This window comes from Patella vulgata, chromosome 7, assembly GCF_932274485.2.
Source record: "Patella vulgata chromosome 7, xgPatVulg1.2, whole genome shotgun sequence".
NCBI lineage: Eukaryota > Metazoa > Mollusca > Gastropoda > Patellidae > Patella > Patella vulgata.
Genome location: NC_065885.2, coordinates 16863558 through 16885192, shown reverse-complemented (window position 1 = coordinate 16885192; position 21635 = coordinate 16863558). Strand labels below are relative to the sequence as shown.

At 36.8% G+C, this 21635-nt stretch overlaps 2 protein-coding genes across 5 annotated transcripts in view; one reads left to right on the top strand and one right to left on the bottom strand.

The window, feature by feature from the left end:
• Nucleotides 1-3560: 3560 nt before the first annotated feature.
• Nucleotides 3561-21635, bottom strand: part of LOC126828150 (heme-binding protein 2) — a 35539-nt gene continuing 17464 nt past the window's right edge. Inside the window, exons 2-6 of the mRNA XM_050557748.2 lie at nucleotides 9537-9839; nucleotides 8474-8588; nucleotides 4616-4748; nucleotides 3905-4082; nucleotides 3561-3791 (exon numbers count right to left, since the gene is read on the bottom strand). Coding sequence (XP_050413705.1) covers nucleotides 3590-3791; nucleotides 3905-4082; nucleotides 4616-4748; nucleotides 8474-8588; nucleotides 9537-9625 — 717 coding nt within the window. The 5' untranslated portion in view covers nucleotides 9626-9839 and the 3' untranslated portion in view covers nucleotides 3561-3589. The remainder of the gene's footprint in view (nucleotides 3792-3904; nucleotides 4083-4615; nucleotides 4749-8473; nucleotides 8589-9536; nucleotides 9840-21635) is intronic.
• Nucleotides 9910-19182, top strand: LOC126828152 (heme-binding protein 2). Of its 4 annotated transcripts, none has more exons than XM_050557752.2 (6): nucleotides 9910-10016; nucleotides 12560-12687; nucleotides 13102-13188; nucleotides 14396-14534; nucleotides 17464-17644; nucleotides 18857-19182. In XM_050557752.2, the coding sequence occupies exons 3-6, from the start codon at nucleotides 13102-13104 to the stop codon at nucleotides 19044-19046; spliced, it is 597 nt and encodes a 198-aa protein (XP_050413709.1). In that variant the 5' UTR covers nucleotides 9910-10016; nucleotides 12560-12687; the 3' UTR covers nucleotides 19047-19182. The 4 variants fall into 4 exon arrangements, with proteins under 4 accessions (XP_050413709.1, XP_050413708.1, XP_050413711.1 ...); XM_050557751.2 differs by having other exon boundaries at nucleotides 13088-13188; XM_050557753.2 differs by lacking the exon at nucleotides 9910-10016 and adding an exon at nucleotides 10499-10517 and having other exon boundaries at nucleotides 13088-13188.

Sequence of the window (21635 nt, the reverse complement as noted above, 5' to 3'; positions counted from 1 at the left end):
CAATCCCCTCGTCCTTAAAACCTGTTACAAGTACATCCCTCCGAAACACTTCTTTTACCCAAGAGCTAAAATATGCTTACACTGAATCGTGTATCATATTTCACCTTTCATTATATCATATTTATAGAAGACGATTTGTTCTGTTTAAATTGCATTGGACATTCATGAAACTTGTCGCTGGTCTAACACATAGACTTTAGATCCTAAGGTCTGTCATTGAGTTAATTGGTGTGACAGCATACCGGTGACATGGTGTGGTGTTGTTTGTTCAACCTCATGGATATTCTCTTTTCCCACAAGTGTATTATTGAAGTGAAATTGTACCATATGTTAGTCACAAAATGACCTAGTTTGTGTTGAGTGGACCTTAAACTCCATTTCTCTCTCTTAAGTCAAAATCACCCTTGCTAACGAATATATTAACTTTGTGATGATGTCCATAGATACAGTATGCATCACCATATTATGCTAGTCCCAAAATGACCTAGTTTGTGTCCAGTGGACTTTAAATCTCATTTTACTTTGTTCCTCTCATGTGTAAATCATCCTTGCTAACAACTAAATGGAATATATTAAATTTGTAAAGATGTCCATACATATACTTCATCTGGGGTATTGATAGACGGGACATTTTATCCTAATTTTTGGTGTTTTTAATATATTTCTCCTGTTTTTATTATGACTGTTCCGGTCATTTTTATTTTTTATTTTGTTAGTAGGAAGGTTGCTAGTTGTGGGTAACATTCAACTTCGGTCCTAGTCCCTGCAAAGAACGAGCTATAGTCTCTTAAACATTGGTTTTCATTAAATTCAATTTTCAGAGAGAGTTGGGTATCCGGCCAGTACCAAGTTAGCATAAGCAGTAGAAACTTCAAAATCAGTGTGTAGGAGGAACCTGAGTGGTCCTACTAATGCCCAAAATTTTGTCTATCCTAATCAATTATTGTCCGAATAGCAGGTCATTCAAATTTGGATCCAAAATTGCCTATTTTTGGCTTATTTTTCGATTAAAAAATACTTTTCCAATTTTCCAGGTCAGTATCAACTGAATCAATTTAATATTTTGTGGGGATGTATCTGGGTACTAACCCATCTCACAGAAAAAATTTGGTCCAAATCCCTGACCCAAGGGTTATCACCCCCTGCATGGTGCTCTCGCGGACACGCTCTTAACGCGTTTATCTCTAATTTTTTTTGTTGTTGTTTTGTCTATATGTGTCTATTACCCCAAATGTTAATGGGATGCCCCGATATTTACGGGAGAGAATTTTATTTGTGATACCCCTAATGTTAATATGGTATGCCCCGATATTTACGGGAGGGAGGTTTTTTTTGTGATACCCCTAATATTAATAATGGGTTTATATGTGACAGTATTGGTCTTTAAATCAGGTTCGGATGACAAGACTAGTTTCAGGTTCATACAATACTTTTTTATTCTGCTATAAACATATTTACAATAATCGTACTACAATACTTAAGTCACAGGTGTTTCATCTAGTAGCAGTCTTGTTCCCAGCTCGGCTCTCTGGGCTGGCTTTTCGTTCCGTCTCGTGCCGAGCCGAGGCACCCATGGCCTCCGCTCTCGTGTCCTGTCCGGACCTCTCTCTGGGCCGGATTGTCCCGTAAAACATTTAGTTTGAATTTATATATTACTGGGCCGGATCGAGGTCCAGCCTTGAATTTGGAAACCACACCCATGCACCGTGACCTGATTGGTCAGTATTAGTCTGGGGTGGGTGGATGCCACGATCGGACAGATAGTCATTGACCAATCTGCTATGGCCAGGTATTATATTTCAGATTCAATTATGGCCAGAGATTACAGCTGGTCATTATGTAATAAACAGATTATAAGCTTCCTGTACAGGTTGCTTTATCATTCCAAGACCTTGCGTAACTCGGGTCAGCTGTGATGCTTAATGACATTCGCACAGCTGTTCGCCGTGTCAAGTCAGTGCCAGCTGTTACAGCTGTTACTCGTCTTCTGTTAATCTGATAAGATTGCTAATGTAAGGAAGGTTAATTGATATTTCCTCAATTGTGTAACAGTCGCTATAATAAATACTATAAATATGGGTATAAAAAAAACCCAAAACAGCAGGTATGATGGCTGATTCGTATCATGTCGTGACATCGTGGTGTCGCCCTTCACGACATTTTAACCCGACACACGACAACCCGACGTCACGACATTTTAACCCCGTATTGTGTCCTGTCGTATTGTCCTGTTAAAATGTCGTGATGCCGGGTTGTCGACCATCTTCCTCTCAATACACAGTTTGATTATGGATTATGTACACTGAACCTGGTGTTGGTGACGTAAGTTCCCCAGGATTTTGCAGCTTGTCTGCCCCCTTTCGAAAGTGCAGGACGAAGGGCTTGACAAAGAACGGTGTCTATAGTTGTATACTGTGTAGATCGGACAAAACACAACCCCCTGTGTACACATTGGCGTGTACATAAAAGAACCCATCACAGTTGGAATTCGATAGAGAAATGCCACTGTCCCTAGCAAATTTCCGCCATAGCACTCTGCATAGTGTATGCTTATCTTCAATAGTCCGATTGGCGCATCAAAGTAGGAACAGTAAACAATATGAAACGTCCTACTGTACAATGTAATATGAGGGAAACTCTGCCCGGATAGTGGCGCTACCGGCCTATACTCTTATATTGAATTCAATCAATACTAGGAAAAATGGTTACATACCATTGTCATTGTGGGCGCGTTGCGTACATACTGTTGTCAGGGTTGGTGCATTACATTGCATTGTAGGGTCCGTGTATTATATTTCATTGGCAGGGTGGGCGCGTTAGTATTATTGTCAGAATTCCTTACGAGTGTGTGTGTGGGGGGGGGGGGGGGGGGGTGGCCGAATGCTTAGCACGTGCGTGCTATATCATAAGGCCTGTCATTGAGTCAACTGGCGTGGTTTCGAATCCCCGGTTGTACGTGCCAAGGAGTAGGGTCGCCTGTCCAGCCTCGTGGGTTTTCTCCGGGTCCTCCGGTTTCCTCCCACTGCTAAAGACCCCTACGCGCAAGCGAATTATTGAAATAAAATTAAACCATATGTTAGTCCCGAAATGACCTAGTTTGTGTCGAGTGGACGTTAAACCCCATTTCTCTCTCTCTCTCTCTCTCTCTTACGAGTGTGCATTTACATGTGATCATCAATAGATATCGGCGGACTAGTGCACCTGCGTACTAGTGAACCCGAGGGCTAGTTAGCATTACCCATCGCATTCACGTAAAGGGAATTACTCCGGAAGGGAAAGTTCTGGAAATCAATAAGGTTCATTATCTCATGACCACAATTGATGCGTACAACCAAATTTGAAAAAAAAGTTAAAAAATGTAGCTTCTTTCGCGTTTAGAAAGAGGGATGAGTTCGGAGCAGCAAGTCGTAGAACACCGAATATCGATAAGGTTTGTCATTTCTTGACCACAATGCTTCACACCAAATTTGAAAGGACTCCGTTGAAAACTGTAGGACAGGATGACGACATAATTCGGTCACACTTAAATATGGGCGTATAAAAATGTAAAACAATTGCTATTTAAATGGGGGTTTAACATTATTTTTATTCAACCAACAACCGTAGATGTTTTGGGTTTGGCGTTTTCAGCTAAAAACCAGACTTCGTTATGTCGATTCACTACTCTAAATGGGCCATCATAGCCAGCAGTGTAGAAGTACGCACTATTAAATGATTTTCCATTCAAGTCTTGGGCTAGCTGAGTGGCTTCTTGTACCCATAGATCAGAAGTTGCAAAACCAGGGAAAGACCTGTAAATATATAAATTATATTTGTCACTATGGTTAACTGAATATACATGGCGTATACAAAATGATAAAAGCCATCTTCCATTTCGCCATAAGTATTGATGCTTGTCACTTACCTAACATAAGCGACAAGCGCTGGTAATTGAGTTAGCTTTACTGTGGTGTCTGTTGGGGTCGGTGGGTTGGCTACAGTATTGGAGATATAGAAAGACATAGTGAAGTTACTTTCACAAGCTGGACCTGGTCCTGGTATTAATCTGGTTATAACTGGTGATGTCATTGCTATCTTTTCACCTGGTTAACAAAATGACAAAAATGCTACATACAGTTTTCATAATTATCAATACACAAAGATTGAAAAAGGACCATACACACAAAATAATTTCAAGATTATCTTTTACTTTTAACCCCCATGGGTTTTTAGAAAAATAACAAATTATTTTGTAAAAATCTGTCAATGAGTAATTGGAAAAGGACCATACACATAAAATAATTTCAAGATTATCAATTACTTTTAACCCCCATGGGTTTTAGAAAAATAACAAATTGTTTTGTAAAAATCTGTCAATGAGTAAATGTTTTTTTTTTTGTTTTTTTTTTGGGGGGGGGGGTGTTAATATAGGTGGACAAAGGCAAATCATTGTTTTGAGTGCATCAAATAATCCAAATAAAAATGATGGCTATGGGGTGCATGTCATAACACTAGAGCACATGACCATGTCACCATGATGGTCAACTAGTTGAAGAGGAATTAATGACAGCAATTATATGTCCTACTCAAAACTAACGTAGTGTATACTACTGTATATGTAGTCTATTAAACTCACCTCTTGTGTTATTACCAGAAATATATAAAAACAGTTTCCTAAACATCGTTGATTGGGCCACTTGATAATCCATGTCAAGAAGTTGGGTAGTCACCCAATTAGAAGCTTGATAACGTCGTTTCTGATATTTGCCCTGTGGAAAAAATAACATATATTTATATATGAAGATTAATTAGTGTTTTCATTTCAGGTGAACTTTCAACTTTGTGTGTGTGTATTAAATATATCCCCTTGGGCAGCGAAAGCGTACATAAAATATCAATGACAAAAAAATAAAAGTATATCAATGAAATTTCGGAAAATCTGGTAAACGCAGATAGAGTTTATATTACAATTTTTCACTCAAGACATAAATTTTTGTATTGTTTACAACTTACTTGATTTGAAGTAAGTAAGTAATATATACTGAATTGCATCCTGTCTTTCTATAAATGAGTGAATGTAAATCTCGCGCGAGAGATACCTTTAATCTTGTAATTCTACATGTAACAACACCAGATTACGACGATAACACGTGGGAATGATATTTTCGTGAACACAATAAATTGAATTCGACAGAATCTGGATGTTTAAATCACGACTTTATGAGCTAAGCATGTGACTTTTAACACAAAGCTAGATTCAGTCAGTACAACTCCTACTTTTGGTAAGAATCAACGGTTTGCCAAGGTTGTCATCAATTCATTGCATTAATTCAAGAAGGCGTGCGTAGCAGATCTAGAGCCGTCACCAGGAGGTCTGGGTGCCATCACAATACAATCTGGAGATTCGCCGATCGTTTCCAGCCGACAGGGTCAACTAGAGATCTATGAAGACAGCAACCCTTTACAACGCCTCGACAAGACCGCAAGATCTGCAGAAACGCAGGCTGTTGGGCTTACCGTGCTGCTTCTACTTTAATGGTACCAAATTGGTCCATCAGTGCTGTCACTGTTTGTCACCGACTACGAATCATCCGGGGGGATCACGTGGCTAAGTGGGTAAGACGCTAGCTCGCTAGCCGGGAGGTCGGGTGTTCGATCCCTGCATTGGCCAAGAAAGTTCATCCAGATTTTCCGGCGTGGCTCTCCCTTGTCAGTGATGCAGGATGACAAGGAAAGCTGTCTAGTCGTTCGGATGACACGAAAAACCGAGGTCCCGTGTACACATTGGCGTACACGTAAAAGATCCCTTGGCAGTTGGAATTCGATATATAGGGTAGGCCGTAGTGCCGCTGTCCGGGCAAAATTTCCCTCATAGCACACTGTATGGCGTATGCCCGTCTTCATTAGCCCAGGTTAAGAGCAGAACAGTAGAACGTTAAACTCCATTTCATTTCATTTTACGAATCATCGGACAGCGTGTCAGCTGGCCTTACGTTTAGCACATTCTTGCTCAACATTTTGACTTTTCCCCTGATGCCTATATGATTCACGGTAACGTAAAGTTGTCATGTCTGCGTGGTTTGTTGTTGATTTTATTGTGTCGGTAAACGTCCAGCATACAATCATATTTTGGCTCCATTATGTCACGTCTGCACCAATCAAATCAGTGGTGAGTTTTCACTGTGTCTAAGTATATTTTCTAGAGGATGATTATGTAGTTAGGATCGCAACAGGCGAGGAAATATATCACAATACTTTGTGTGGACATTTAATGTCTCATTGCGTTATTTTAGCACAACAGGAATATCGCTTGCAAACTACAATATGCGGTGAAAGATAGATCTGTAATGGCAATATCAGTCCAAAAAAGGTGCATTCCGTTCAGTATTTACAAAGATGTTAAATTGAAATTCCATCGATTTATGCTTCTTGCTATGCAATAAGCCCTTCGCCATTTATAGTTGTCCGCGAGTAATTATTGTTGGGCCTATTTTAAATCCGATAGAATCCAAGCAGGGAGTTTATCTAGCGTTGGAATTTTTGCTTTGTTTTTTTTGATTTAAAGGAACATTATGTAAGATTTAAATAAAGAGCTGACTATCTCACTATAGTATTTCAAAAATAGATAACGCAAAATTAATACATGTATATTGAAAATTAGCCTCGCTTCTCCATTTTAAACTAAATCATTAAATGGCCGAACCGTTCTAATCTACATTAAATCGGAGGTATCCGATGGCACTGAGAGTTGATTATGGTCTTGTCATGTCAATAATGTCCAATTAATAATGTATATAAAATTTAGAGCCCAAAAGAAAGACATGCAATAGGCAGATTTAGGTCTTATATAATGTAAGCTAAATCTGCCTATTGTAGGCCTTTCTTTAGGCCTGAAATGTTTTCTAAATTATTAATTAGACATTAATTAACCTATCCAGGCCATAATCAACTCTCGTTGACATCGGATTCCTCCGATATTAAATAGATTAGAACAGTTCACTCGGCAAACCTTGGCAGAATCAGATACCCTACATCTAGCCTCGTCTGTATGACGGTAAGTGATACTTACCTATACGCCTATACAATTGCGATGCGGCACCGATTTACATATTATGAAAACTTGCCGCTTTTAGAAAGAAGTCCTCACAATTGCGTCCTCCTAAGAGTGTGTTGAATTTTCAGTGCAAACTTGTCATTGTCTAAAGAAAATCGGATAAACTTTAGAAAAAAACCGCTTCCGACTTTGAAAACTTCGTCATACAGCCGAGGCTAGCTGATGTAGGGTACTGGAATCTGCTGAGGTTTGCCGAGTGAGAACAGTTCAGCCATTGATTTAAGCCAAAAAAGGAGGAGCGAGATTTAGCTTCGAACAACCAGTACGGTGGTTGAAATTATTGCGCACGTCTTGTCAACCCTTCAAAGGCTAATACCGTCGCTCGCAATAGAGCCTAATTTGAATGAAATTTTCAAATTATTCATTTTACATTATCTGTTTTCGAACTATTATAGCAAGAATGGCTAGCTCTTTATCTAAATCTTACATAATGTATTCTTTAAATAGCCTAACCAATCTGCAAATATTGCCGTGGATTAAACCGTGAGAAATTTGATATTTTAGCGAAAAATGCAAATGACGCATCGTTACTTTAAGTTTTTATTATGTAAACAGAATAGCTTATTAAGACGCTGAATTCCTTAAAACATTCAGGTATTACGCAAACGACAATATATGTCTTTACTTAAACATACATTATGCAAGAGCTAAATCTGCCTATTGCCGGTCTTTCTTTGGGTCTGAAATGTTATCTAAATTAGGCCTATTAATTAGACATTAATTAACTTATCCAGACCATAATCAACTCTCGGTGCCATCGCTAGCCTGCGATGTTTACTGGATTAGAATACATTTTGTGATGGATGATTTAACGTCAAAGTGGATAATCGAGACATTTTTAGGTTTTATTTATCGTACCGACTTTAGTAATGATGATCGAAGCTATGCCTAAAATTCAATCACAAATATCTCGGTTCAGAGTGGAGCACTTAGACTGAAATCTTCGGCATATTCTTTTTACGTTATCTATTTTTTAACTATTATAGCGAGAACTGTCAGCTCTTTATCTAATATCCCACAATGCCCCTTTAATATTGTTTGGACAATACATGTTATCTTTGTCATTAGACTGACTATCTGTAATATTAGGGTCAGATAAGTCATGACTACTGTGCCATCTGTCATCTGACATTCCGGGCCACTGACGTCTCAATTTATATATATTGCATACATTTATAACATGCGTTTCATTAATGAACAGTTTTGTTTTATGTAGTATATAAAAAAAAAACTAGCCACAAAATAATCGTACAGAAATTTGTTTTGTATTGGAGCGTTGGTTCAACTAGGACTGCGACCAAAGTGAAAGACATCCATGTTATAGAACCATTTTCATTTGATATTTAGATTCATTAAAGTAGATTCAAAACATATACTCACTTGAACATCTTCAAGAACAGTGTATGCTGGGCAGTCTAAGTCATTACAGAAATCAGGCTTACTGGAAGCTTGTTGACTGCCATCATTCTGTTCTTCATTAAATACACGATTGCCTCTAGAATAAGAAATCAGTATAAAATCATGAAAAATATATAATTGAAACAGACCCTTAAATTAGATTGCTGCTTTTTTTGTTATATGATTGACCCGGATGGTCTTCTACGGATCTCGTAACTACGAGATAATTGTCATAATTACGAGATATATATATATATATTTTTTTTTTTTCATTTTCTTCCGTATATTTTATGGAGTTACCGAATTATTGCCAGGGCAGCGACATTATTATTTAATTTCAGATGCTAATTCAAAAATAATAAGATATAATAACTAGAACTAATTTTGTTGTCAAAATACAAGTCACTTATTATTAAATTACATATTAATGTAACATGGGTGTATATAAAGTGATTTACATTCAATTTTTTTTTTTATTAAAAATATTTGTTATGCTCAATGAAATACGCGAACCGTCCAAATTCATGAGCAGTCGTTAACGCCTGTTTAGTCCATTCTACTTTTTTTCCACAAAATTATTACTATGTCGTTTGTGAATCAGGCACTTCTAATTACTACCACATTGTCTTCTGGGGTATGTTTTTCTTTGTTCATTACAAATAGCGCTCGAAACCATTATGTACATTGGCGACATGCCGAAGTATTCTGATTATAACATGTTCAGTTTGTCTTCTATATTATTATTGAATATTGGGATCCTATATTTTCACGGGAAGATATAACACCACCAATGTTGATTGAAATGGACCAAAATTGAATTCTAATTCGTGTTTTTAATTTCGAATATTATGGATAATATAGTTTTAACTCCTTTTACCTAAAATTATTTCGGGCAAAAGAAGTTTAACTGATTTTAAATCAACAAACGACCATAATTCAATTTAAAAACAAAAATTGATCTACATCTCAAAATTAAATAAAAATTCTTGATGACAAAAAAATGACAGAATAGAACAAAAAAAAAAAAGGTAGCCGTAATATTTACCTCCTGTAAGATGGATTTACATCAAACCCAGTAATTAAATTACCATGGACTACTTGCAGCAAGACAACCAAACTGACCACTTTTAACATTTTGAAAATCTTCAGTGCATAAGTTTGACAGATGATTAACTCTACTTTCTTTTTATAATAGCGAGTGGCCGGATAGTTTATTTAGACTAGTCCATTACCACATGTGACATAGGTGTGTCAGTTGTTCTTTAGTGTTGTTTTACTTTTTGATACTTTTAATAAAGTTCTTCAATTTCATTGATAATCGTTGTTTCACCTTAAGATATATATCCAGCTAAAATGTTTGTATATAAATAATTGAATTGTCGACAGTAGCTGGTTGATATAGAAATCTTTTTTACCCTATTTCAAAATTGGACCATTCTTCGAAGTCAGTCTTTCTCTCTCTCTCACGTGGACGTACCCCATCTCTTGAATTGATCAACAAATGCAAGATATTTGACACCTAACGGTAAGTATGGGCACCATTATATAACTTCGAAATGTTAATCAAACATCTGTTTTATAAGAGTCCCGTTAACTGACCTACTTGTTACTACACAGACCCGCCTTTGATTCCAAGCAGTAGAGGAATGCAGAGGGAGTGAAGGACACGTTTCGTCCTCGAACTTCTATGTTCTCAAATTTGGGGAACAATCTTTTTAATTTTCAGCATTTATTTAGAATATTTGAGTTATCGATAGATGATTATGATAGCATGTATCTCATCTGTGCCACTGGTTTATATGTTAGCGTTTAAAACAATAACCTTTTCGCTACTGTCCCACTTTCGATTTGTTTACTTTCTGTTATGTAAAAAGTTTTCGCACGTTATATAAATCATGACTAATTCTTATATAAGATTTGACATTTGATATGTTTGATTTAATATTTGCGCCGTTTGATAATGTTATTTATTCAAAGAATATTTGGAAGCATGGTACACTATCAAATTATTACTCCTATAATACAGGTAGCCTATAATTAATAAAATGGGGGTGCCGGTGTGACTCAGTGAGTAAGGCTGGCCCCTAGCTCACTAATCAGGAGGCCCGGTTTGTGTCTCAGTGATGATCAATGAAAAGAGTCCAGGATATTCCAGCGTGGTTGCCCTTTGTTTCCCTGGTGCAGGATGGAGGGCTTATCAAGGAAAGGTAGTGTCTATAGTCATTCAGGGGAAGGAAAACCATGGTCCTTTGTACACATTGGCGTGTACCGAAAAAAAACCTGGACTGTTTGAATTTGAAATAAGAGTCCGCTGTATTGCCCCTGTGCGGCCAAAATTTCCCTCGTACATGTAGCACACTGTAAGGCGTAATGCCCAACTTAGCCCAGTCGGTGCAGAAAAGTAGAACATTAAACCCCATTTCATTTTATTTTTAATGAAATGAAATGGGGTTTCTGCAACAGCCAAGCTAATGATGAAGACAGGCATGCATTGTGCAATGAGGAAAGTTTTGAGTTGCATTTCCACCTACTCTTCTTATTGAACACCTCAGGGATTGGGTGGCCGAATGATTAATGCATGCGCATTGGATCAGACGGTCTGTCATTGAGTCATGTGGTGTGGTTTCGATTCCCAGCTTGTATGTGACAAAAAAGGAGTAGTGTCGCCTGTCCAACCTCGTGGGTTTTCTCCAGGTCCTCCGGTTTCCTCCCATTGCTAAAGACCCCTCTTGCTCTCTCCCTTATTGAACCCCACACCCCATCTAACATCTGAATGGAGGAAAGTCCTGAATCAAACTCGGGAGTCACACATACCTACAGGTTAGTAAGCTAGCATCTTACTCACTGAGCCACAGTGTCACCCATATGCACCCATGATTATTTTATTACTGCACAATATACACTATCCAATCATAGTGGCTTAGTGAATAAGGCACTGGCCAACTTACCAGTGTGTCCAAGGGTCAATCCTGGTGTTGGCCGAGAAAGTTCCTTGTTATTTTCAACGTTATTTCCCCCCTCGTCAGTGGTGCAGAATGGAGGGCCTGGCAAGGAACAGTGAGTAGTCGTTCGGATAGGACAGAAAATCAAGGTCTTCTGTACACATTGACAGGTAGAATTCAATGAAGAGTGGGAGGAAACTGCTGTATTGGCAAAATTTCCATTGTAGCACCACAGGAGTCTGACCTTCAATCCGTATATATATATGCATACACCATGTCCAACCATACAATATATAATAAAAAAGATATTATATATTGGTTGGACATGGTGTATGCATATATATACGGATAGAAGGTCAGACTCCTGTGGTAGCACATAGTTCATGGCATAATAAATGTCCCAATTCATCAGTAGTTTAATCCCCATTTCATTTCATATCATTTCACTATGGAAATGTTTGAAATTAATATATTAACTGCTGCTTATTGGGAGGGAGGGGGAGATGGATGGCCGAATGGTTAGCAGTATCATAAGGTCTGTCATTGATTCAACTGCTTCGGTTTCAATTCCCTGGTTGTACGTGGCAAGGAGTAGGTTCACCTGTCCAACCTCGTGGGTTTTCTCCGGGTCCTCCGGTTTCCTCATCCTGCTTAAGACCCCTACGCGCAAGCGAATTATTGAAGTAAAATTGAACCATGTGTTGGTCATGAAATGTCCTAGTTTGTGTAGTGGTCATTAAACCTCTCTCTCTCTCTCTCTCTCTCTCTCTCTCACTCTCTTCCTCTGGCTACCTATTGTATATGTATAACTTGTATATTTCCAATTCAATATATTTATAATTATATTTTATAATGTGTATACCATATTGTTTAGGAAAAAGGTCAAAATGTGAGAGGCCATTAGCCTAATTTTCTACCCAAGTTCACGTCAATATTGTCTGAAAGGATAGTCAAGCCATATGTCCTTCTAGACCAATCTATATTTACATAAGAAAATAAGTTACGAAACAGTGCAAGTGGACTTACTTATATTTACATCAGAAAATAAGTTATGAAACACAGCCTATCCCTATATGATATAAAAGACGCTGACTACAACTTGCTAATTCAGTGTCATTTATTACAGAATTAACCAAGTAGTAAAAACAGAAATTAACAGATAATCAGTCAGTTTAATCATCATTAAAAAGACAAAGTGAATGCTGATATTATATAGAAAGAAACTAATTTTTTCTGCAAAATAATTTACAAACAGTAAGTTAGCTCAAATTCAAACTTGAAGAATAATTTCCTTTTATGGTAATGTAGATCTACATGAAAGTTAATAGGGTTTTCAATGCTTTATTTTACTAATATTGAATGAAATATTAATAAAAGTCCAGCACAATCAATCCTAATCACCAATCAAAATCAAAAAACAACAATTAGACTTGCCACATAAAAAGAGATCTGTAACTGCTGGAAAGAGTACATATATACTCTCCCATTGTGACAGGTGCTGTACCTGTCGCGACAGCACCTGTTACGACAATGATGCCACTTATAATTGGTCGACATCATTTTCTAACTAGTTATATGTGTGATGGTTAAATATTATATAAGTTTTGATGCTATCAAATTTATTTGAATGGGGTTTTTTTTTGTTTTTTTTTTGCACAAACAATCAAGATGGCCACCATATTGAACACAATCAAGACAGCATTAACAAGTAAAGGGTTGGATATGCCTGTTTATACTACAGCTGAGAACACTAAAGTAAGTATTAAAGTCCATCCCAGGCAACAAAACAGGTAGTATGGTATAATTTGTCACTATGTGTATTGTTGCAATATTGTTTTTCTAATTAAAATCTCAAACTTCAACTGGACAAGGCTAATTGTAATGAAATACTGGTACCAATATTATCAGTTTACTTGACAATATCATATTATATTTCTAATTAATAATTCAGATAAACTTTATCTGGACGAGACTAATTGTAATGAAATACCAGTATTGTCACTTAATATAAGTTAATCATGTTTTTCTGGCTAGGGACAACATATAGTCGTTCGGACACTATATGACATATGCTCGTCTTTATTAGTCCAGTCGGAGCAGAACAGTAGGACGTTAAACACCATTTCATTTATGCTTGATAAAAATTATTATTCTGCATAAGTTTGAGTATGCTCACTTATTTAATAAGGGTACTGGTATAGGCTTGGTTAGGTAATGTTGTAGTACTTTGTACTGCTGGGTTGGTAACTCTTCTGGTAGCTTTTGATCCTAAGGTATCTCTTGGCTTCTTAAAGATGCATTATGTAAGAGCTAAATCTGCCTATTGCAGGCTTTTATTTTGACTTCAAATGGTATATAAAATATTACTTAAAAATTTATTCACATGACAAGCAAGAAGCCTATAATCAACTCTCTAGACTGTCGGATGGTGTAGATGTAAACGGATTGAAATACGATCACTATGTAATGATTTAATTTAAAAAATGGAGAAGTGAGGCTGAGTCTCAATTAATAAACAATCTATGTCAAAACTTCAAACAGTGATAATATGGCTCAGAATAAAGTAATTTGAATGAAATTTGCAGTTTATTAATTTTGAATCACCTATTTTGAAACTATTATAGCAAGAACAGCCAGCTCTCTATCTAAATGTTACAAAGTGCATCTTTAAATCCAGGTACAAACCATTGCTTGAGTTAGCTATTAGTAATGATGGGTGTTATGCATGAGTATGCTAACTCATCCTAGAATACCTGATACAATTTAATATTTTATTTGAGGAGTTCAGATAGCAAACATTTTTTTTTTGGGGGGGGGGGGGGTGAGGGGTGGTACCATTTACCATAGAACAAAATGTTTCAGAACAATTGAAGGCTGAAGTTTAAACTAACACCAATCTGCAGACCTTATGGAAGTGGCAAACTGATATGAGATAAATAAATAAATTCTTATTATTTTGCAGGAATCACAAACATATGAAGAGAGACATTATCCAGAGTCTAAATGGGTCAGTACTAAAGTAGTTGGTATGGTTCATAAAGATGCCAGAAGTACAGGTTTTAGAAGACTGTTTAAATATATTCAAGGTGCTAATGAACCAAGTAAGTAATAATTGGATGCACCCATGCCAATATTATTACCACCTAGAAGAGGGAAATAAGTCGGCCTATAAGGAGGTAAATGGCATACCTGATTTACAGACATCGATATATTTCCGTGCACATGCTCACGGCGTGCACAGGCACATTTGCTTGAAAAACATTTTTTGCAGGCACATTTTTAAAGATGCTCGAAATTTACCACGGCAATTAAATGGCAAAGCCATGGTAAAAGCCGACGTACGCAAACCATGTCTGTCACGGCATAATTTATTTTTGTGTGCCGTAGTAAACCCTATCATTCCAAATTAGTTTAAAGAAAGATGTATTGGTATTTTGTTTATTTATATTTAGAAGATGTGTAGGCCTAGGTCTATTCATTTTACAATTATTCTACGGTCTTTATATTTGTTTATTTGCCGTAAATAGGTCACCCAGACCAATTTACGGCACTCCAATGTTAAAGGTTTGAATGTCGTAATTGTCCAACACGTGCCTGCAAATTTTCACGATGATCTTATTTTATTTCTTACCTGTGTTGACCGTGGATTTTCTACGGCCCGAGAGTAGGACTAGGAGGACGATGAGAGCTTTCTCAGTTTCTGCCTGACCTGATTCTCATTCCACCGTAATAATAATAATATTCGTGAGACACGTACAACAACTTTACAAACAAGTCAAATAATACAACGTGTTTTAATTATCAATATCTCCCTGTTGTCATAATTCGTTGTACTCAAATAAAACACAAAGACCGTTTTAAGAATCGTTTTAATTTTTAATCTCAAAGTAATAAAGTAGTATTTGAAAAAAAACCAACAAAAGAACAAATACCGAAAGGTCCTCAACTTATCTATCCAGAGAAACAGAGTGGGGCGGGACAATTTTAAGTTCGGTCGGGTGGTGTCAAAAAGTTTTTAGATCCCTGTATCATTGATGAAAATTAAGTGAATTTGGTAAAATTTGAATATATAAATGGAAATTAGATTTGCACTGAACCAAATACAAAAGGCAGCAGATGCTCTGAAAATACACCAAGAAGGGTTTAATTTTCATGAAAGATAACGCCCCCCCTCCCAAAAATTTTTGGCACTCGCTCCGCTCGCCAAGTACATTTTAACACCACTCACCAATTCTTGGCTACATCCCTGTGTTTCAGTATGACCCTGCAGGCACATTTTCAAGTGTGTGCGCAGGCACACTCAACTTTTATAGAGCCCTGCTGATTTAACCCTTCAGTATGACCTCCATCATATGGACATAAAGGCCCCAAATATGTGTATCTTATGGTATGATGCATATATTTTAGGCTCAGTTATTCATAATATCTTATGATATTTTTTTTGTTTTTGTGGAGTTATCTAGATTCTAGACTGACCCTGGATTTAAATCTTCCATGTGAGTGGTGGACCTAAGTTTCACTAGGGTTAGGGTCTTGTAAACTGACTCCATAACAAAAGACCTGTGTTGGCCTTTATGTCCCCATGATGGAGGTTATACATTTACCAAACGTTAAAAATGGGTTGCTGTTTACCTCCTTATAGGTCGATTTATATCATTCTTAATATCCCCTTCTAGGCTGTAATTCTAGGCTGTAATAATATCCCCTTCTAGGCTGTAATAATATTGGATCAAGTGCTGTGTGATCACTCAATTATTGGATGCATGTCCTAGAAATAATTATGGATATTCCTTATTTAGAATTCCTAGGTTGGGAACCAGGGATGCTGTTTCAAAATTTTGACCTTCAAATATTTTTAGGGAAGGGACCCATCTCATTCCACTACAATTTTAGGCTACGTGTAAACTAAAGATGCATTATGTAAGAGCTAAATCTATCTATTGTAGGTCTTTATTTTGGCTTCCGATGTTATATAAACCATTATTCATGTCAAGGCTATAATCAGCTCTCTAGACCATCAGATGGCCGAGATTTAAATGGATTGAAACACGATGGCCATTTAATTATTTATTTTAAAAAGGGAGAGAGAGAGAGAAATGGGGTTTAACGTCCACTTGACACAGATGGCCGAGATTTAAATGGATTGAAACACGATGGCCATTTAATTATTTATTTTAAAAATGGAGAGAGAGAGAAATGGGGTTTAACGTCCACTTGACACAGATGGCCGAGATTTAAATGGATTGAAACACGATGGCCATTTAATTATTTATTTTAAAAAGGGAGAGAGAGAGAAATGGGGTTTAACGTCCACTTGACACAAACTAGGTCATTTCGGGACTAACATATGGTTTAATTTTATTTCAATAATTCGATTGCGCGTAGGGGTTTTTAGCAGTGGGGGGAAACCATTTTAAAAAGGGTGAATAAAGACTAAGTCTTGAATAATCTGTGCTACATTTTGTCAAAAATTCAAACAGTGTTATTTATCATTGGGGGGTGGGGGGTTGGATGGCTGAATGGTTAGCATGCGCGCTGTATCATAAAGTCTGTCATTGAGTCGACTGGCGTGGTTTCGAATCCCTGGTTGTACGTGACAAGAAGTAGGGTCGCCTGTCCAACCTCGTGGGTTTTCTCCGGGTCCTCCGGTTTCCTCCCACTGCTAAAGACCCCTACACACAAGCGAATTATGTAAATAAAATTAAACCATATGTTAGTCCCAAAATGACCTAGTTTGTGTCGAGTGGACGTTAAACCCCATTTCTCTCTCTCTCTCTCTCTATTTATCATTGATTATGTTTTATCCCCCTATTTGGTATTTTATTACCTCTACAAACCCAAAGTTTTTGAAAAAAAATTGCAAATGAGCAGAATCCAGTTACATAACATAATATAGATCCTATGTGTAATTTACGAAATTTTGAAATATATTGAACAGTTAAGGGGCGTAGATATTTATGTCCATAACTCCTGTAAATGGTAGTATTTTGAGAAAGGTGTAATTTAAATTTAAATTATTTTATTTTGCAGGTGAGAAAGTAGAAATGACAGCACCAGTGGCCACTAAAATAGTTCCAGGTGCAGGCCCAAATTGTGAAAGCACTTTTACAGTTTCCTTCTTTATCCCTCCAGAAAATGCAGATAATCCCCCAAAACCAACAGATCCAGATGTATTTATAGAAACCTGGCCAGCTCAAACTATATACTCAAAGTAAGTGTGATATAATCACATATTCACAATTTTCAATTGTGAAACACGTACAATGACATGTTCACTCTTGTGCTAAATCTAATTCTGATTTTTCAACCCTAGTATCTAAATATAGTATCAGTTCGGTATCGTTTATTCAGCTTTTTTTTTGTTAAGGCTATTTTACACAATCTTGCTTTTGTTCAAGAACATCATCCAACATTTATAGTATGATGTTCAACGTCATGAGGTGTCCACGAACATGTCAATTTACACCACACAGGATTAAGTGAATGTTCAAGTTTGTTTTGTGGGCAGGGGTGGATGGCCGAATGATTAGTGCGTGCGCGTTGTATCATAAGGTCTGTCATTGAGTCAACTGGTGTGGTTTCGATTGCCAGGATATAGAGTCGCCTGTCCAACCTCGTGGGCTTTCTGCAGGACCTCCGGTTTCCTCCACTGCTAAAGACCCCTACATGCTAGCAAATTATTGAAATAAAATTGAACCATATGTTAGTCCCTAAATGACCTGGTTTGTGTCGAGTGGACATTAAACCCCATTTCTCTCTCTCTCTCTCTCCATCTCTCTCTCAAGATTATTTTGACATGGCGGTCTTGCTTTGGAAGCTGCCATTATGCTTGATTGTCATGTGACCTAAAACACCACTTGACCCAGATATGCATTCTCATTGCATGGTTCAAGGCCTTGAACACATGCCTACAATGCTCAAATTAATGTGCAAGCACGGACAGCATCCAACATGTTCAAGCTTCTCCAAGCTTGTTCACTATTGTGAACTTTACCTGCAAACATCATCCTACAAATGTTGGATGATGTTCTTGAACAAAAGTAGGATTGTGTAAAACGGGCTTATATCTAATATAACTTTTATTGCAAAACAAATGAAACAAATTTCTCCCATGTCAAAGAGCATTTAAATAACACAGGCATTAATTTTTTTTGCTTTAAAGTATATTTTACATTGTGTTTCATTTATTATTCATTTTTAAATTTAGGATGAAAGGAATCAATATCATTTCATAAAATTTTCAATAAATTATAAATGAAAGAATTCACTTAAGTAGCTCAAATTCAGTTTTAGTTCAATCATCAGTGTTTTTAGCACAACACAAATACATTTGTTACGAAATATACAGTAATTGAAAAGTTCTTTTGCAAATAAAAATGGTTATGGTTTCAGATGATCAATTCTGTATTATTTGCCTTTTCAGACAATTTGGTGGATCACCAAAAGATGATGAATACGTTTCTCATGCCCAAGAATTAGCTCAAGAACTGAGTGACAAAAATATTAACCAAAATTATTGGTTTACCGCTGGTTACGATAGTCCCTTTAAAATGTTTAATAGAAGAAATGAGATTTGGTATGTCGAAGATGACAAAGCAAACAAAACCCAATAAACATTTTATGTTTATTTCATGAATTGATGATGTAGATCAAATACAATATTTTGCCATTTGGTAATAGACTAAAACTGATATTATTAAAACACTTTGTTATTTTTGGCTGAAAGGGTCTTTAACTATTTTTATTGGTTTTATATCGATTTACAATCTATTTAAGTTTTCGTTAAATTATAATTTTTGTTTTGATTTGTCTTTTTATAATAAAATGTACTATCTATATTGTTATACATTATAATACATGGTTTGGTTTGAATTAAGAGCTATTAATTAGCAGGTCCCAAAAGACAATCAGGAACCATAACATAGTGGCTCTAACTTATCATTTACTTTATCTTTTATGTGCACGACTGCACGCCAATGTGTACGTGGGACCTCAGTTTTTCGTCCCATCCAAATGACTATACGTTGTCCCTTGCTAGACTCTCAGTCCTGCACCACTGACAAGGAGACACCATGCTGCAAAATCCGGATGAACTTTCTCAGCCAACGCAAGTATCGAACACAGGGCCTCCAGGTTAGTGTGCCAGCGTTTCACCCACTGACTTTAGCTAGAGTAAATGCACAAAGAAATTTATCTTCTGGCCTCAATCGATATACCTTTTGTTAAGAGATTTTTTAGAATTATATGTGAGTTCTAATGGAAAACTGCCAAAACATAATCATTAGCCTGTCAAACAGTTTCACAGCATTTCACATGTATTGAAACAAATCTTCAATATTTTAATTTCAGTGGAGTTCAATGTTTATGTTATGATAACACTTCAATGCATGGTACAGAATTGTACGTAGGCCTACATACACCACCAAGATATAGGCCCAACTTAAAAGCTTGAGGCTTCTACCCCATCTGTCGATTAGGAATGGGACTTTAGTGTTCCTGATTGTTCTTATGGACATTGCCATGATAGGCCTAAAGACGCAATCTGTTTCACAGAGTAACCTATTACGAAAATTTTGTTATATCACTGTAAAAGATGACTGCCTTCAACACATGACGTCATATCACGCGGCGTCAATCATTGGCTCAATGGCGCGTGCATTGTTTACATAAGACGTTACTGATTCGAGGAGAATGGCACCTTTTACTTATTTAATACACATTTACACTAAAATAGGAAATAATTTCTACCTACAATTACTTCAAACGTCTTTATTTATTTTTCTAATTCATAAAAAAAATATTTTAGAATTTAATTTGTCAGAGGAAAAAAGTTAATATTTGTGGCTCATTAAAGGGAAAATAACATCTAAGTACTAGATGTGTTAGTGTCCTACCTGTTGTGTAAATTATCCATTACATCCTATTTTACTTGTCCAGAGGGTTCAAAAATATTTTTAAATCCAAGTAACATTTGAAAAGCTTTACGTCAGGCTTTTCAAATCATTTAGTTGAATTTTTTCAGTTTTTAATTAGGTGTGTTAAGATGAAATTTGTATCATCAATTAATTGGAATATTGTAAAATAGTAGGCCTACAATTTGTTGACCAGAATGAAGATTGGGACATATTATTCAGTTACAACAAGAGTGGTATTGAGCCTTTAATGTCATCCTTATCAGTGATTGTCACGGCCTAGCGAGTATTTACTGCGGATCAGTGTGCTAAAGACGTTGAATTACATGAATTTGAATCAATATGCTTTTTTTTCATGAAAGAAGATAGTGACAACAACTTTGGGGTTGGGTTATAGATGAAACGGCTATAAAGGCAACACAGATCAGCAGTGAATATTTGCTAGGCCATTTTCACAATACATCTATGATACAGATATTGCTGTAAAGGATTGGAGATGCTAATTGTAGGCCGGTTCCGGAAATTCCGAATGGCCTCTTTATATAAATGAGTATTTTGGGGAATACTAACCCTAACCTTTTTTAGAGGGGTACATTGGATCTAAGTTCAGTCTTATAAAAAGGGTTAGTAGTAGGCCTAGGCTATTCCCAAAAATATTCAGTTATATAAAGCGGCCATTGTGGACTCCAGAAATTCTCAAACCTCCCCAACCGGCCTATAATTATCATCTCCCTTAAAGGATTTGGGGGGTTGGATGGCCGAATGGTTAGCACCGCGCGCTGTATCATACGGTCTGTCATTGAGTCAACTGGCGGGGTTTCAATTCCCCAGTTGTACGTGGCAAGGATATAGAGTCACCTGTCCATCCTCGTGGGTTTTCTCCGGGTCCTCCGGTTTCCTCCCACTGCTAAAGACCCCTACGCGCAAGCGAATTATTGAAATAAAATTGAACCATGTGTTAGTCCCGAAATGACCTAGTTTGTGTCGAGTGGACGTTAAACTCAATTTCTCTCTCTCTCCCTTAAAGGATTTGGCCACATTCTTTTGGATTAATCTCTGACTTTAAAAAGATTTTGATATTGTAGTATAAGGGAGATTACTCCAGGTTTGAATTGGAGACGATTTCAGACACATTTTGATAGCTATCAAAATGTTGAACCACGCAACATCAATAATGCTTTGCTAATTTATAGGATACAATATATTAAATTAAAACTGGAGCTGTAGTAATAAATTTGATCAATCTCTGTCGTCGAAATACCGAAGACAGCTAGCGGATTCTGCCAATTT